At 39.1% G+C, this 15,934-nt stretch overlaps 1 protein-coding gene across 5 annotated transcripts in view; it reads left to right on the top strand.

Annotated features, from left to right (window-relative positions):
* Nucleotides 1–8,319, top strand: part of ZEB1 (zinc finger E-box binding homeobox 1) — a 197,311-nt gene extending 188,992 nt beyond the window's left edge. For all 5 annotated transcript variants that reach the window (XM_069458678.1, XM_069458679.1, XM_069458680.1 and 2 more), the window contains 3 exons: nucleotides 1,577–3,387; nucleotides 5,346–5,526; nucleotides 7,621–8,319. In XM_069458678.1, coding sequence (XP_069314779.1) covers nucleotides 1,577–3,387; nucleotides 5,346–5,526; nucleotides 7,621–8,228 — 2,600 coding nt within the window. In that variant the 3' untranslated portion in view covers nucleotides 8,229–8,319. The remainder of the gene's footprint in view (nucleotides 1–1,576; nucleotides 3,388–5,345; nucleotides 5,527–7,620) is intronic.
* The last annotated feature ends 7,615 nt before the right edge of the window (nucleotides 8,320–15,934 follow it).

The following is a 15,934-nucleotide window of genomic DNA, read 5'->3' on the forward strand; positions in this document are numbered from 1 at the left end:
AGCTCGCTCTGGCTCAGTCACTCAGCCTGTCTCCCAGTAGAACTGTTTTGTAAAAGAATCACTGACGTTTGATGAGCATACTAAGTAAGAGTTTTGCTGTATAATCTCCTATTACTCCTCTAACAATCCAATGAGAATGTTTCTGCATTTACATCCCAAAACCCTGAAGCTTGGAAAGTTTCAGAACATAGTATGTGACAGAGCCAGGATTTGAACCCAAATCCATGGTCCTCATCAGAACCAGATGTCTGTCTAGCAGGTCGTAGCTCCCTGTTACTAAAGGAGTTCAAGCAGAGGCCAGCTGATGTCCAGGATGATATGAGATGAACTCTTTATTGAAAAGGAGGCTATACTAGAGGGCTTCCTACAGCCCTTCTAATTCTAATATCTGATCTTCAAATAATCATATTTCTGAGAAAACGTAACTCACATTTTCTAACTTTACCGCATTGAAGCTTCATTGCTAGCCGGGCTTACGTTGACTTTCTCTACTTTCATCTTAATTCATAAAAAGGAGGAGAGGAGAGTTTTATTTCGATACCGAGTAGACAAATCAGCCTCATCACACTTCACAGTTCAGCAATTGGCCATTCATTCAGCCAGCAAAGGCTGAGCGAGCATCTCTGTGGCCTGCGCCGTGACAGGCGCACGGGATGACCCGGGTCCCCACCCTGTGACTTGGAAGTGAGAAGTCAGTGAATTATAACTAAAAATAACAAAATGAAAACTTAGGCTTGTATGAAGATATTCCGTTTTCCTCAGTGCTTTTCAGAATTTTCCACCCAAGGACCCTCATGGCCGAGGAGGACTGAGTGCCTTGCACCCTGGAGCATCTAGGCGGGCGGCCGAGGCCTCCGCAGGCAAGACGCTGTGGAGCTTTCCCACAGTCCACACAAATGTTGCATTTTCCCATGGTATAATCTGTTTTAATACAAAAGGAATATTTTACCGCATCCACTGTCACTGGGCCTGAAACTCCAGGTGCCCTGCACGCCCACCAGAACGTCTGTCTCTGGGGTAGGTCCACTCCAGGTTAGTCAGCCAGTGCTTATGATAATACTTCATATTCAAAGTTTTCCTCACGTTAGGAAAAACCTGTTCAAGAAAACCTTATGGATGTGAGAATTTTTGTCAGTCAAGGAGAGAGAGTCATACTTGTTAGGTCTTACGGGGGATTTTACTTACTTTTCTTTCTTCTAATGTTAATTGCTTCTACAAATGGTTGAATAGAGTAAAATACACTAAATTATACAGGTTGGTGAAACAGGATAAGAAAAAAATTACTTTAGGGAGTAGGATATAATTCTTTTTGGTATTTGAGAATTATTTGAAGTTATAAGAGTTGGCAGAAAAGTTTTACACATATGCTGAGAAGATTCCCCGATTGGTTAACACATGTAGTTCCGACTGGTGTTTATAACATTTATGTAGGTTTTGAACGTAAAATGATGATTCTAAATAAAATTGTATTCCAAGCATACTCTTTCTTAAAACTGATATTACTTGTTTTAGGGAAAATGTGGATACATAAAAATTTATATTTAATAATTCAGTGAATATAATTTTTTTTGTTCAGGAGAGAAGCCATATGAATGCCCAAACTGCAAGAAACGTTTTTCCCATTCTGGTTCCTATAGCTCACACATAAGCAGTAAAAAGTGTATCAGCTTGATGCCTGTGAATGGGCGACCAAGAACAGGACTGAAAACGTCTCAGTGTTCCTCACCGTCTCTCTCAGCGTCGCCAGGCAGTCCCACTCGACCACAGATACGGCAAAAGATAGAGAATAAACCCCTTCAAGAACAACTTTCTATAAACCAAATTAAAACTGAACCTGTGGATTATGAATTCAAACCCATAGTGGTTGCTTCAGGAATCAACTGTTCAACCCCTTTACAAAACGGGGTGTTTAGTGGTGGTGGCCCATTGCAGGCAACCAGTTCTCCTCAGGGTGTGGTGCAAGCTGTTGTTCTGCCAACAGTTGGCCTGGTGTCTCCCATAAGTATCAATTTAAGTGATATTCAGAATGTACTCAAAGTGGCAGTAGATGGTAATGTAATACGGCAAGTTTTGGAGAATAATCAAGCCAATCTTGCATCCAAAGAACAAGAAACAATCAATGCTTCATCCATACAACAAGGTGGCCATTCTGTTATTTCAGCCATCAGTCTTCCTTTGGTTGATCAAGATGGAACAACCAAAATTATCATCAACTACAGTCTTGAGCAGCCTAGCCAACTTCAAGTTGTTCCTCAGAATTTAAAAAAAGAAAATCCAGTCCCCACAAACAGTTGCAAAAGTGAAAAGCTACCAGAAGATCTTACTGTTAAATCGGAGAAGGACAAAAACTTTGAAGGGGGAGCGAACGATAGCACTTGCCTTCTGTGTGACGACTGTCCCGGAGACCTTAATGCACTTCCAGAACTAAAGCACTATGACCTGAAGCAGCCTGCCCAGCCCCCTCCGCTCCCCGCAGCAGACGCTGAGAAGCCAGAGGCCTCTGCCTCGTCAGGTCCTGGAGACGGCAATCTGTCTCCCAGTCAGCCGCCTTTAAAGAACCTCTTGTCTCTTCTGAAAGCATATTATGCTTTGAATGCACAACCAAGTGCAGAAGAGCTCTCAAAAATTGCTGATTCCGTAAATCTACCACTGGATGTAGTAAAAAAGTGGTTTGAAAAGATGCAGGCTGGACAGATTTCAGTGCAGTCTTCGGAACCATCCTCTCCGGATCCAGGCAAAGTGAACCTCGCTGCAAAGGGCGATGATCAGCCTCAGTCCGCAAATGCAGGTGAGCCCCAGGACAGCACAGTGAATCTGCAGAGCCCCTCGAAGATGACAGACTCTCCCGTTTTACCAGTGGGATCGGCCAGCAATGGTTCCGGAAGCAGTACATCATCCCCATCACCGCTCAACCTCTCCTCATCCAGAAATGCACAGGGTTACGTGTACACAGCAGAGGGTGCACAAGAAGAGCCACAAGTAGAACCTCTTGATCTTTCACTACCAAAGCAACAGGGAGAATTGCTGGAAAGGTCAACTATCACTAGTGTTTACCAGAACAGTGTTTATTCTGTCCAGGAAGAACCCTTGAACTTGTCTTGCACAAAAAAGGAGCCACAAAAGGACAGTGGTGTGACAGACTCAGAACCAGTTGTAAATGTAATCCCACCAAGTGCCAACCCCATAAACATTGCTCTACCTACGGTCACTGCCCAGCTGCCCACGATCGTGGCCATTGCTGACCAGAGCAGTGTCCCATGCTTGCGAGCACTCGCTGCCAATAAGCAGACCATCCTGATCCCCCAGGTGGCTTACACGTACTCCGCCACCGTCAGCCCTGCAGTCCAGGAACCACCCTTGAAAGTGATCCAGCCAAACGGAAATCAGGTAAAAAAAAAAAAACAATGCCTCCATTCTGAACCTGGCTAGTAAAATGCTAGTTTTACTAATTTCAATTAACTTTTTCTGATGAAAATCAGTCACTGTAGTGCCAACTAAGTTGTTACAACTGTCATTTTTAAAAGGATCAGTGTTTGCTTTAACATTTGTGGCATGATGTCTTCAGTTGTTTGCTAATCCAAGGTATTACTTAATCCATTTAAACTTCAAAATGTTACTCTACTTTGCAAAATGATTTATAAGTCTAAGCTAAATACCTATTTGAAGTGAGAAATAAAAAAGAAACTTTGAAATACTCAATAATGGATTTCTGTTTTTATAGCTAAATTCCTAAAATTAGTAATAGTTTCTGCCTTGATTATGATCATTCACAGGTTCACACCAGGCAAATTTAGCTGTCACTTTTATGTACTAACACCTCTGTTAATAAAAGGCTTTAATTAAATAAGAACTAAGTATACAGAGAACTCATATAGTGAATTTACTGATCATTTTGTGAGCCATGAATAAAGTATTCAGTCATAATTAATATATATGGGGAAATACGGCTGCAAACCTCTGTATGGCTCTCCTCTTGGAGTATCACTGGTGTTCACCAGAACAATGCTGATCGGTCCAGGAAGAACCCTGAACTTCTCTTACTCACAACTCCATGATAGTTTTTATAAAGCTGTTGTGTGTCTCATTGTCAAGACTTTTTCCATGACACTAATGATGTTTCCCCATTTTTTCCTTCAATTTCTGAAAGAATCAAATGAATGCTACAGATAAATTTGATCTTTTTTATAAATATTTGCCTTAAGTAGGTACAGTTATAATAATTTCGGTATCCTGCTCAAATGTATATTTGCTGCTTTTGATTTCCCTTAAATATTGCTACTGATTGGGTTTTCTGCAGTTGTAACTCTTGAAAAAATTTTCATATGACCATCGAATTCATCTAAATTTTTAGTGTATAGTATAGAACGCTTTGCCCGCCTTTGAGTAGAAAAAGAGCCACTTTTAACATTTCATGGAATCATGTGACGAGATCAGATAGCAATGAAAGTAGAGTCAGGCTATTTCAGCACCGCTGGCAGCTCACAGATGACCCTGCCTTATAAAGCCATGAGACATGTGGAAAAACCTTCACCTTTTAGAAAATTTGTGGGTTTAGAGGCAATAGAATGGAATACTCTAGAAAAGGCAGAAAGATCTTAGAGGACCCAGTTCCACAACAGGATCCCTGCAGGATAATTCTACCTACAAGAGAGCCTGCTGCCAAAAATTATCTCTGTGAGACTGCCTGAATTTTTTTTATGCCGCTGGAGTTCTAAAGATGCATTTTGACTAGTACATATTCCTGTTTAAAAATATAGACCCTCCGGTACTGTTTTTTCCATCTTGCTCCTCAGAAAAGTGGTAGAGCAAACCTTTCTCTTTTCAAGTATACCATGGAGATTAGTTCCAAGAACCCTGAAGTTCTGGAGGATACAATTTAAAGACCACTTTTAAAAAAAACAGTCTCTTGATTTTTGCTTAGAGAAACCTAGAATGAAAAAAATGAAGGTAAATGATGCAGTTAGTAGTAAGTGATTAAGTAGCAAACTCATAAATCAAACCTTCTGCAAATTTCTCATGAAGATTTACATAGAACCAAGTAAATTTTGTTACTACACATTTTAGATTCTTTCTTTTTGGTGTCCTTTCTTTTCAGTACCAGCTTAGCACGTTTTTGCTATAGTTTTGACTACATTATCCCCAACCTCACTGTAGTCTGTACCAACCCCCACCTGGGGTCCAGCCCCACCCTGGCAGCCCATGAGCGGTGAGGAGCAGTACGCCTGCTTTGGTCAATTCAGTGAGAGCATAAATCAGAGTAATTCTTTAACCCATGCTTTTATTTTCATCACTTATTTATCTTTTAGTTTTAAATTAAATTTTTTTTTACTCTTTTTTTCTTTTAGGATGAAAGGCAAGACACTAGCTCAGAAGGAGTATCAAATGTGGAGGATCAGAATGACTCTGATTCTACACCACCCAAAAAGAAAATGCGGAAGACAGAAAATGGAATGTATGCTTGTGATTTGTGTGATAAGATATTCCAAAAGAGTAGTTCATTATTGAGACATAAATATGAACACACAGGTATGTCCAACATATTATCCTTTTTAAAGGTGCCTATAATACGATATACTGAAAAATGCTAAATTAAAAACTAAAGTTCTTAGAATTTTCTTGTTTTTCACTTCTCTGATCTTTCCACTTTCATCTGTCTGCCCACTTCTACCTAGTTTTTAAGGTGTGTGCCTTTGTTTTTGTTTTTGGTTTTTGCCCTAAATACTCCTCTACTAACTTAATTCCTTCAAGCTCGCACAGCATTTATTCTGCCCACATTCATTTCATGCAAGCTTGTGCTGTATTAACAAAGTCGGACCCATTAATAACAGATATGGGACCGGTGGGCTAAAGTCCCAGGGAAACAAGATCTGGCTTCACAAAAGAAAAAGCTGCTTTATACGCATGTGGCACGCTGTCCTGGAAAGTGATAGGGTCCTTGTCACTTGAAGGTTTCAGACAGATCTTTTGTGTTTAGAAAGAAGGATGCTAAGATCCCTTCCAACTCTGAGATCCTATAATTCTTCCACAAAATACACACTTCTTAGGCTAACCCAGGGCCTGGCACACGATGGCTCACAGCCCAAAGGTGAGCCCCTACCTGTTCTTCTGTGGCCTATAAGCTAAGAATGCTTTTTTAAAGCATTTTAAATGATTGAAAAAGATGAAGAAAAGAATATTTATGACACATGAAAATTATGTGAAAATCAAATTTCAATTTCCCTAAATGAAGTGAATTGGAACACAATTTGCACGTTGTCTGGCTGCTTTCGTGTTCTTCTACAGTGACGGAATTGAGTAGTTGAACTACTGTCTGGTCCTTTACGGAAAATATTTGCCAACTCCTGCCTTATCTGAATCCTTAACTCAGTGGAGCGCTAGTAACTTTTAACAACTGGCTCTCTGAAGGGTAGGGAAGCCCTGATGGGTAGTGTTTACAGTGTTTATGTTTTTGTGGCATAAACACTCCCACAATGGCTGATTGCAGGCTTGAAGGTGATGTCGTTCAGCTTACAGGATTCCTAAAAATTTAACAATACACTCTCTCCAGCCAGTAAAAACTGGCTCCAGCACACCCCGGGTTCTCTAACTTGGGTTGCTGGAGAACGGCTGGGTGTATGGTGAGCTCTTCCGTCCCCTACCCTTTCTTCCCTGCCCACCCCCCGGCCGTTTTGGCTACAGTATCCATAGTTATCTTTCGGATTCTTATCAACTATTTTAATTCATGTCCTACTCTTGTGAGAAAAGATATAGAGACCTGTTTTCCCTCCTTCAATCTGTAGATTCAAAGATACATGCAGTGACACTTGGCATTTCTTGGAGTTGAAAACTAGTATTACCTAAGGAAAAGTTGCACCTCTCAAAATAAGCCCCTTGTAACTCATTCCTCTGGCCGTTTCCACTGGGATCTGAGAAAAATTAGAAAATCTCCTTCCTCTTTGGGCAACAGTTAAATATTAGCAAATACCAAAATGAAAAATATATATGAAAAATACACTGTCCCTAAAAATAGAAAAAGCCATTTCTGCATTTGTTAACTGCTTGATGGTGCTGAAATTGGACCCTGTCAATCCTGACTGCCATGAGGCAGTTGCCAGTTGTTCCCGCGTCCAGGCAGCGCGTCCCTGCAGCCCACGCATTCTCAGGAGGGCAGTGATTTAGGGGCAAAAACGATCTGAGATACGACAGTGCTTTGTGGTTTTCTACAGGGCTTCAGTATATAAAGTGCATATATGCGTTGTATCCTACGTAAAAGGCATATATGGAGCATTAAAATTGCATGGGGGCGGGCGTTGTGACTAGGAATAAGATGTCTAAAAAGGGTCCTTAAGTGTGTGGTGGGGGCTGACGATGGGAAAACCCAGTGAGCAGCGCGTGTTCGGGTTTGGGGCGCTTCCACCCCATGCAGCCCCCCACTGCCCTGCCCATCTGCAAAGCGGAGTCTAGAGCACCCGAGTTTCTTGGGCAAAGGACAAACCAAATTACTGTACTACCTTACGGAGAGTTCTGGACCTGGAAGTTTTCCCAAAGTGAAACTGATAGCCTTCCCCTTTCCCCAAAAGCCTCCCGAGGCTTCGTGGGCTGGGTCCCCGTTCGTTTCACAGCCGCGCTGTCTCGTTGCAGGGAAGAGGCCTCACGAGTGCGGCATCTGCAAGAAGGCCTTCAAACACAAGCACCACCTGATCGAGCACCTGCGCCTGCACTCCGGGGAGAAGCCCTACCAGTGCGACAAGTGCGGGAAGCGCTTCTCGCACTCGGGCTCCTACTCGCAGCACATGAACCACCGCTACTCCTACTGCAAGCGCGAGGCCGAGGAGCGCGACGGCGACGGCGACGGCGACGGCCACGCGGGGCGGCCGCGCGCGGGGGGCCCCGGGCAGCCGGGCGCCAGGGCGTCGCCCTCTCAGGGGGACTCGGATGAGAGGGAGAGTTTGCCGAGGGAAGAGGACGAGGACAGCGAAAAGGAGGAGGAGGAGGAGGAGAAAGAGATGGAAGAATTGCAGGAAGAAAAGGAATGTGCAAAACCGGAGGGGGAGGAGGAGGAGGAGGAGGCGGAGGAGGAGGAGGAGGAGGAGGAGGAGGAGGGAGAAGAGGCGGAGCTCGAGGGAGAAGCAGCAGCAGCTGAAGGTCCGGTGAAGGATGAGGGAGCTGTGAGCCCGGCAAGCAGCTTGGAAGGAAAAGTCAGCGAGGATAGCGAGCAAGTGTCTGAAGAAAAGACAAACGAAGCCTGATAGCTTTTCTAGGAGGAAAATAAATTCTAAATTGGTAATGAAGTTTGTTCTATATTATCCATGCTTTTCTTGGAAACACAGTAACCTGTATGCTGTGATTCCTGTTCACTACTGTGTAAAGTCAAAACTAAAAAAATACAAAATACAAAAAAAAAAAAAAAACCCACACAAAAAAAAAATCCGGGTGTGCCTGAACCTCAGACCTAGTAATTTTTCATGCAGTTTTCAAAGTTAGGAACAAGTTTGTGACAACAAGCAGATTAGAAAACTTAAATGACTCAGAAAGCGAAGATTAACAGGTTAAAGGAAGCTGATTAGATAAGCATCTGGCATGGTTTTATTTTATCAGTATTAATTATCACTCTTATGTTGGTTTATTCTTAAGCTGTACAATTGGGAGAAGTTTTATAATTTTTTATTGGTAAACATATGCTAAATCCGCTTCAGTATTTTATTATGTTTTTTAAAATGTGAGAACTTCTGCACTACAGAATTCCCTTCACAGCGAAGTATAACGTAGTTCCAGCCCATGCTGACTACCTTTTATAAATTCAGTCTAGAAGGTAGTAATTTCTAATATTTAGATGTCATTGTAGAGCATATTAACATTTAAAGTGTATTGTTAGCCTTAAGAAAGCAGCTGATAGAAGAACTGAAGTTTCTTACTCAAATGTGGTTGAAGTGGAGTTCAGAAGGTTGTCGTGACGTTCTGACTGCAGGGACTAACAGTGTTCATACCGGGAAGGACAACAGCGTCGTCAGGATCAGTGTCTGTGATTGTGTTGGAGAATGTGGTAACAGATATGAAGGGTGTGACACGAAGCTTTGTATCTCCTTTGGCCTTAAGCAAGACCTGTGTGCTGTAAGTGCCACTCGCAGTATTTTCAAGGCTCTAACCCGCCTTCACCCAGTGCGGGGCCTACAATAACTAGCATTTGTTGATTTGTTTGTTGTATCAAAATTCCCAAATAAAACTTAAAACCACTGACTCTGTCAGAGAAGCTGAAACACTGGGACATTTCATCCTTTAATTCCTCAGTATTCATTTTGCGTTAATTGACTCTCAGAATTTCTCTACAGAAACGAAAGGGAAATTTTCTAATCTGCTTTATCCACATACTTGCATTTCGCACGTGGACATGCCATTGTTATTTGGCTCATAACTGTTTCCAAATGTTAGTTATTATGGACCCAGTTTATTAACATTAGCTGATTTTTACCTATCAGTATTATTTTATTTCTTTTAGTTTATAGATCTGTGCAACATTTTTGTACTGTATGTCTTCAAACCTGGCAGTATTAATACCCTTCTTACTGACATATGTACTTTTAGTTTTAGAAAACTTTTATATTTATGTGTCTTATTTTTATATTTCTTTATTTATTACACAGTGTAGTGTATAATACTGTAGTTTGTATTAATACAATAATATATTTTAGTATGAAAATTTGGAAAGTTGATAAGATTTAAAGTAGAGATGCAATTGGTTCTCTTGCATTGAGATTTGATTTAACAGTGTTATGTTAACATTTATACTTGCCTTGGACTGTAGAACAGAATTTAAATGGGAATGTATTAGTTTTACAACTACAATCAAGTCATTTTACCTTTACCCAGTTTTTAATATAAAACTCTTAAATTTTGAAATTCACTGTGTGACTAATAGCATGACGCTCTGCAGTTTTATTAAGAGATTAGCCTAACCATAAAACTCTCATTTCCTTAGTAAGCCAAATTAGGATTACCTTATATAAACAGTGTTGGGAACAATGTTTAACATTTTGTGCCAATTTGTTCCTGTATTCATGTATGTAAGTTACAAATCTGATTCTTCATTTTTAAGTTCCTTGTTACACCATGGTCATTTTCTAGTTTTTTACCAGACTCCCCCGTCTCACAATAAAATGCATCAACAAGCCTGACTTGCTGTCATTCTTTTAATCATTATCACTATTTTCTTTGGAAAACTCTCTGTGACATGGGAGTTACACTGTCATCCTGCACTTGATTCATCTTGAGCTGAGTTTGGGTAACACTAAATGCTTTAGCCATTCACCACTAAATTATGAATTTTCTTGTGGCTGAATGTTTCTGGACAGGTCAGGGTTGACAAGTAAAGGCCTGCTCAGACATTGCTCCTTCTTCCTGAACCCCTTAGGACCCCAGCCCTATCCCGTGACTTCTTGTTCCTCAGGTCCCTGCAAGGAAGGCGGGGCTGAGAGGCCTTCTAGCTCTCCCGCAGCCCGTGCCTTTCGCATAGCGCTTGCGCAGTCGGTTACACTCCTGCCCCTCCAGGAACAACGTCTGTCCTCGCCACGCTCGCGTCCCCACTGCCTAGCAGAGCACTTGGCGCTAGTTGGTACAACAGATATTTGTTGAATAAAAATGTAATTTGCATGTTTATGAAGCTCAGCTATGTTTTCATTACTCTTTCTGCTTCTAATCCCACAATATATATGTTAAATGATTTTGACAGTTTGATGATTTTCTTATTAGGTATTACTAGCCCGTATCACATCTCATATCAGAATGCCTTACACTATCTACATTTAAACTCAAGTTTGGCCTTAAATAATATGAGTAGGAAAATAAAATATCCATGTACATTCCACAGCATGGTAGAAAAGAAAGGGGGCATGAGATTTTTTTAATCTGTCCCAACTCAAAAATAGCCTTGACAAGGGTACTATTAAAGTGTGATGATTATATTGACATGAAACAGTAAACTTAGAACAGATCAATGGGAGAATATACTAGGACAATATATATGAACTTTGTCTATGAACCAAAAAAAAATTTTAAAAAGCAGAAGCTCCTCTGCTCTAGTGAGGAAAAATCTAATCTGTTCGACAACAGCAGAATACACTTATTTTTCTAACAACACATGGGACATTCATGAAGGGGAACCTTGTTATGGGCCATAAAACAACTCTCAAGTCTAGAGGATTGCAAATTATTTTCTCTTGATTAGAAAAGAATTAAACTAGAAATCAGTAGCAGAACTGTATCTGGAAAATCCCCCAAATTATTGGAACATTGGTAACACATTAAGTAGCCCATGAGTGTTAAAAATTACAAAAATATGAACTAAAGGAAAATGCAACATATCAAAACTTGCAGCATACAGTGAAAGTACACATGAGAAAATTTATATCATTAAGTGTTTATATTAGAAAAGAATAAAGGGCTCAATAATATAAGCTTTCACCTTAAGAAACTAGAAAACAAAATTAAACCCAAATGAAGCAGGAGGGAGGTGATAAAGAAATAAATGGGATAGAAAACAAAATAGAGTGAATCGATTAAATCAGAATTTGGTTTTTTGAAATATTAGTAAAAATGGATCAAAGAAAAAAGAAGAGGCATAAATTACCATTATCAAGAATAAGGAGATACCCGTACAGGTCCCACAGAGTAAAAGATTAATAAGGAAATATTATGAACTTTATGCCAATAAATTTGACAACTTAGATGAAAATGACACATTTCTTGAAAGACACAAACTACTAAATCTCAAAAAGAAATGGCCTAAATAGTACAATATCAAATATATTAAATTTCTAGTTTAAAATCTTCCCATAAAGGAAATTCCCAGCTTCACTGGTGAATTCTATCAGACACTTAAGGAAGATACTATACCAAGTCTACATAATTTCATCCAGAAAACAGAATAGGGGAAAACACTTCCCACTTCAGTCTGTAAAGCCAGCATTAACCTGGTGTCAAAACCAGGCAACGACATTAAAGAAAAAAAAACAACACACATATCCCTCATAAACATACATGCAAAAATACTTGGAAATCAATTTGACCCATATATCGAGAGGAAAATGCATCATGACCAAGTGGGATTTATCCCAGGATTACAAGGCTTTTTGAGTGTTCAGAAATCAATTACAGATACTCCTCGACTTATGATGGAGGTTACATCTCAATTAACCATCATAAGTTGAAAATACCATAAGTTGAAAATGCATTTAATACACCTAACCTACCAAACATGATAGCTTAGCCCAGCCTAACTTAAATGTGCTCAGAACACTTAACATTCACGTGCAGTTGGGCGAATCATCTAACACTAAGTGTTGGATACTGCACACAGGTAGGCTTTTTGTAGACATGGTAAGATTCAAAAACAAAACACAATATCCCAAAAAACACTGGCAACACAGTGCAGTGTAGAGTACCCGTTGTTTACCTTGTGATCACGTGGCTTGCTTCTGCCTCCCGGCATTGCAACAGAACGTCATACTACATATCACTAGCCCAGGAAAAGATCCAAATTCAAAGTATGGTTTATATCATCATAAAGTTGAGAAATTGGAAAGTCAAACCATCATAAGTCAAGAACTGTCTGTAGTGTAATTTACTGTATTTACAGAGCAAAAAGAAAAAACATAATCATCTCGATAGGCCTAGAAGAAGCATCTGACAAAATTCAACACCAAGTCATAAAGATTCTCAGTAATATTGGAATAGAAGGGAATTTTTTTAACCTGATAAAAGGACACCTATAAAATTCCTATAGTTAACATCATACTCAGTGTGAAAGATTCAATGCTTTCCTCCTACAATTAAGAACAAGGCAAGAATATCTGCTCTCACACTTTTATTGAACATTGTACTGGAGGTCCTACCCAGTGCAACATTAAAAAACATAAAAGGCATACAGATTGGGGGGAAAAGGAGTAAAACTGTCCATTTGCAGACTGTGTGGTTGTCTAGGTAGAAAATGAGGAATTTGCAAAAAAGGAACTAGGAGAGGTGAGTGTGAGATTACAGGATACAAGGTCATAATGCAAAAATCAATATTCTATATAGTGATAAAATAGAAATTTTAAAAATATCAAAAATATGAAATATTTAGGGATATGTAACAAAACGTGGGCAAAACCTGTGCACTGAAAACTACAAAACATGCCTGAAATAAAGATGCAGAGAAAATGGAGAGAGATTCCATGTTCATGGATCAGAAGACTCAATATCATGAAAGTGTCAATTCCTCCCAAATTTATCTATAGATTTAATGCAATTCCAATTGAAATTTCAACCACATATTTGTAGAAATTGATGCCAGTTCGACACTTATATGAAAATGCAAAGGAATCAAGTAGGCAAAACAATTTTTGAAAAGAGCAAAGTTAGAGCACTTACAATACCTGGTTTCTTTATTTTTATAAAGCTACAGTAATCAAGAAAATTGTATCAGGCATGAGAATAGACATATAGACAAAGAAAATAGAATTGGAGTCAAGAAAAGACCCACCCATACCTAGTCAGTTGATGGTGCCAAGGTAATGCAATGATGAGGTATGGATAGATATGATATCCATGTGCAGGAACATGAACTCGATCCTTACCTCACACCATATACAGAAATTGATTCAAAATTGATTATGTATCTAAATATAAGAGCTACAATATAAAACTTATAGAAGAAAACAAATTCTTTGTGACCTTGGGTTAGGCAAAGATTTCCTAGATAAGACTCTAAAGGCATGAGTCATGGAAGGAAAGAATTGATGGAGTTCATCAAAATTTAAAACTTCTCTTCAAAAGATACTGTTAAGAAAAATCAGAAGGGAATACACAGACTAGGAGGAAATATTTGCAAAACATATATGTATATACCCAGTAGAAATTAAAGCATATGTCCACACAAAAACCTATCCATGAATGTTCATGCCAGCATTATTTATAATAGCCAAAAATACAAACAGCCCAAAGGTCCATCAATTGATGAATGCTTAAAGTATGGTATATCCATGAAGTGGGTACTATCCAACCATTAAAAGGAATGAAATTTGATACATGATACCACATAGATGGACCTTGAAAACATTAAGCGAAAGAAACTAGTCACAAAACACTACATATTATTCATTTATATGAGAGTCCAAACTAAGCAAATCTATAGAAAGAGAAAGCAGATTCGTGGTTGCCTAGTGCTGGGCGTGGGGGAAGAATGGAGAGTGACAGCTAATGGGTATGAGTTTTTGTTTCTGTTTTTTTTTGGGGGGGGTGATGAAAGTGTTCTCAATTAGATTGTGGTGGTATTTATACAGCTCTGTGAATATACTAATTCATGGAATTATACATTTTAAGTGGGTAATGGTAAATGAAATATATCTCAATAAGGCTGTTAAACTATGTGTATATACATGTTGAATATATAAAGAATTCTTACAGTTCAATAACATAACATAATTTTTTAAATTGAGCAAAATTTTAAAGAGACACTTTACCAAAGAAGACATAGATGGGAACTAAGCACGTAGGAGATGATCGACACCGTTAGTCACTAGGAAAAGACCAGTTAACACCACGATGTGCTCTATCACTACACAACCAATAGAATGGCTGAAATTTAAAAGACTGTCAGTAACAAACACCAAATGCTGGCCAGGATTTAGAGCTACTGGAACTTTCGTACATTACTGGTGAGAATTCAAAATGATACAACCACTTTAGAAAATAGTTTGTCAGTCTCCTGTAAAAAACACATATCCACTCCTTGCTATTTACCCAAAATAAATGAAAATATGCGTCCACTCGAAGAATTGTACTAAGATGTACATAGCCGTTTTAGTCATAATAATCAAACTGGAGATGGCCCAAATGTCTATCAGCCCGTGAATGAATAAACCATTGTGTCGTACCCATACAACGGAGTGGCATCGAGTGGTAACTCAGCAATAAATAACCACAAACGACCTGGACGCTTAGCAATAGGAGGTGTGCCAAGTATAACTTGATGGTGTGCTGGCTACACAGATAAATCAATTTGCCAAAAGTAACCGGACTGCTGAGTTTAAAATTGTATGAAAATTATAGCTCAATAAAGCTAATTTGTAAGCACATGGGACAAACCAAAAAACGAACTCAATCTCTGAAGCCATGAGAAAGCAGAAGCTCTTATGCCCAAGTGAAGACAAAAGCTCTTTTACACAAAAATCATCTAATTTCATTAGTTCTAAAGGAGGTAGATACGTTATTCTAAAATCGATTCTTGGAAAAATATTTTCAACCTTAAACTGGTTTATAAATAATAATTCCATACAATAAAATATCTCATTTACTGACTTTGATGTACATTTCACAGTTTACCTTTGAAAAAATGTCATTACTGAAAGCTAAGGCACTTCCGAGTGTTAACTTGTTGGGATTTTATTTTGGCTGAGATATACATTCTAATTACACCTGCTGTTAGATGTCTTTAGGCTAAAGTAAAATAGAAATAATTCAATGTAATAGCTAAACTATTAAAATGGTTATACTTTATCAGAATAATAGAGGTATATGATTTGTAATTTGGGGACAAGTTATCCTTTTTAATGTCAACCTCACCTAACCCTCATTTCCTGTATTAATTGAAAACAGACCAAAAGCGCTGGCTCTGCGTTCTAAGTTCGCATTCGGGATTTGCTGCCATTGTTTTTGTTGAGCAACTCAGTAAATCAGTATTTTTGTTATTGGATTAGGTTTGTTTTTCTTTCTGTCTTAGCATAGTAGAAAGTGGGAAGGGAAAAAGTATCTTCAGTACAGGCATATTCAAGGCAAATTACAAGTTAGATTTTTTTAATCATCTGGATCTTCAGAAAACACTGTGTGCTTCTGTTGCTGAAATCTAGACCTGCGGCCTCATGTCACCTCGAATCCAGACAATGGCCAGAGAGCGAGGTCAGTTCTGGAGCCAGCGCACACT

Source organism: Eulemur rufifrons, chromosome 25 (assembly GCF_041146395.1).
Source record: "Eulemur rufifrons isolate Redbay chromosome 25, OSU_ERuf_1, whole genome shotgun sequence".
In the NCBI taxonomy this organism is placed as follows: domain Eukaryota; kingdom Metazoa; phylum Chordata; class Mammalia; order Primates; family Lemuridae; genus Eulemur; species Eulemur rufifrons.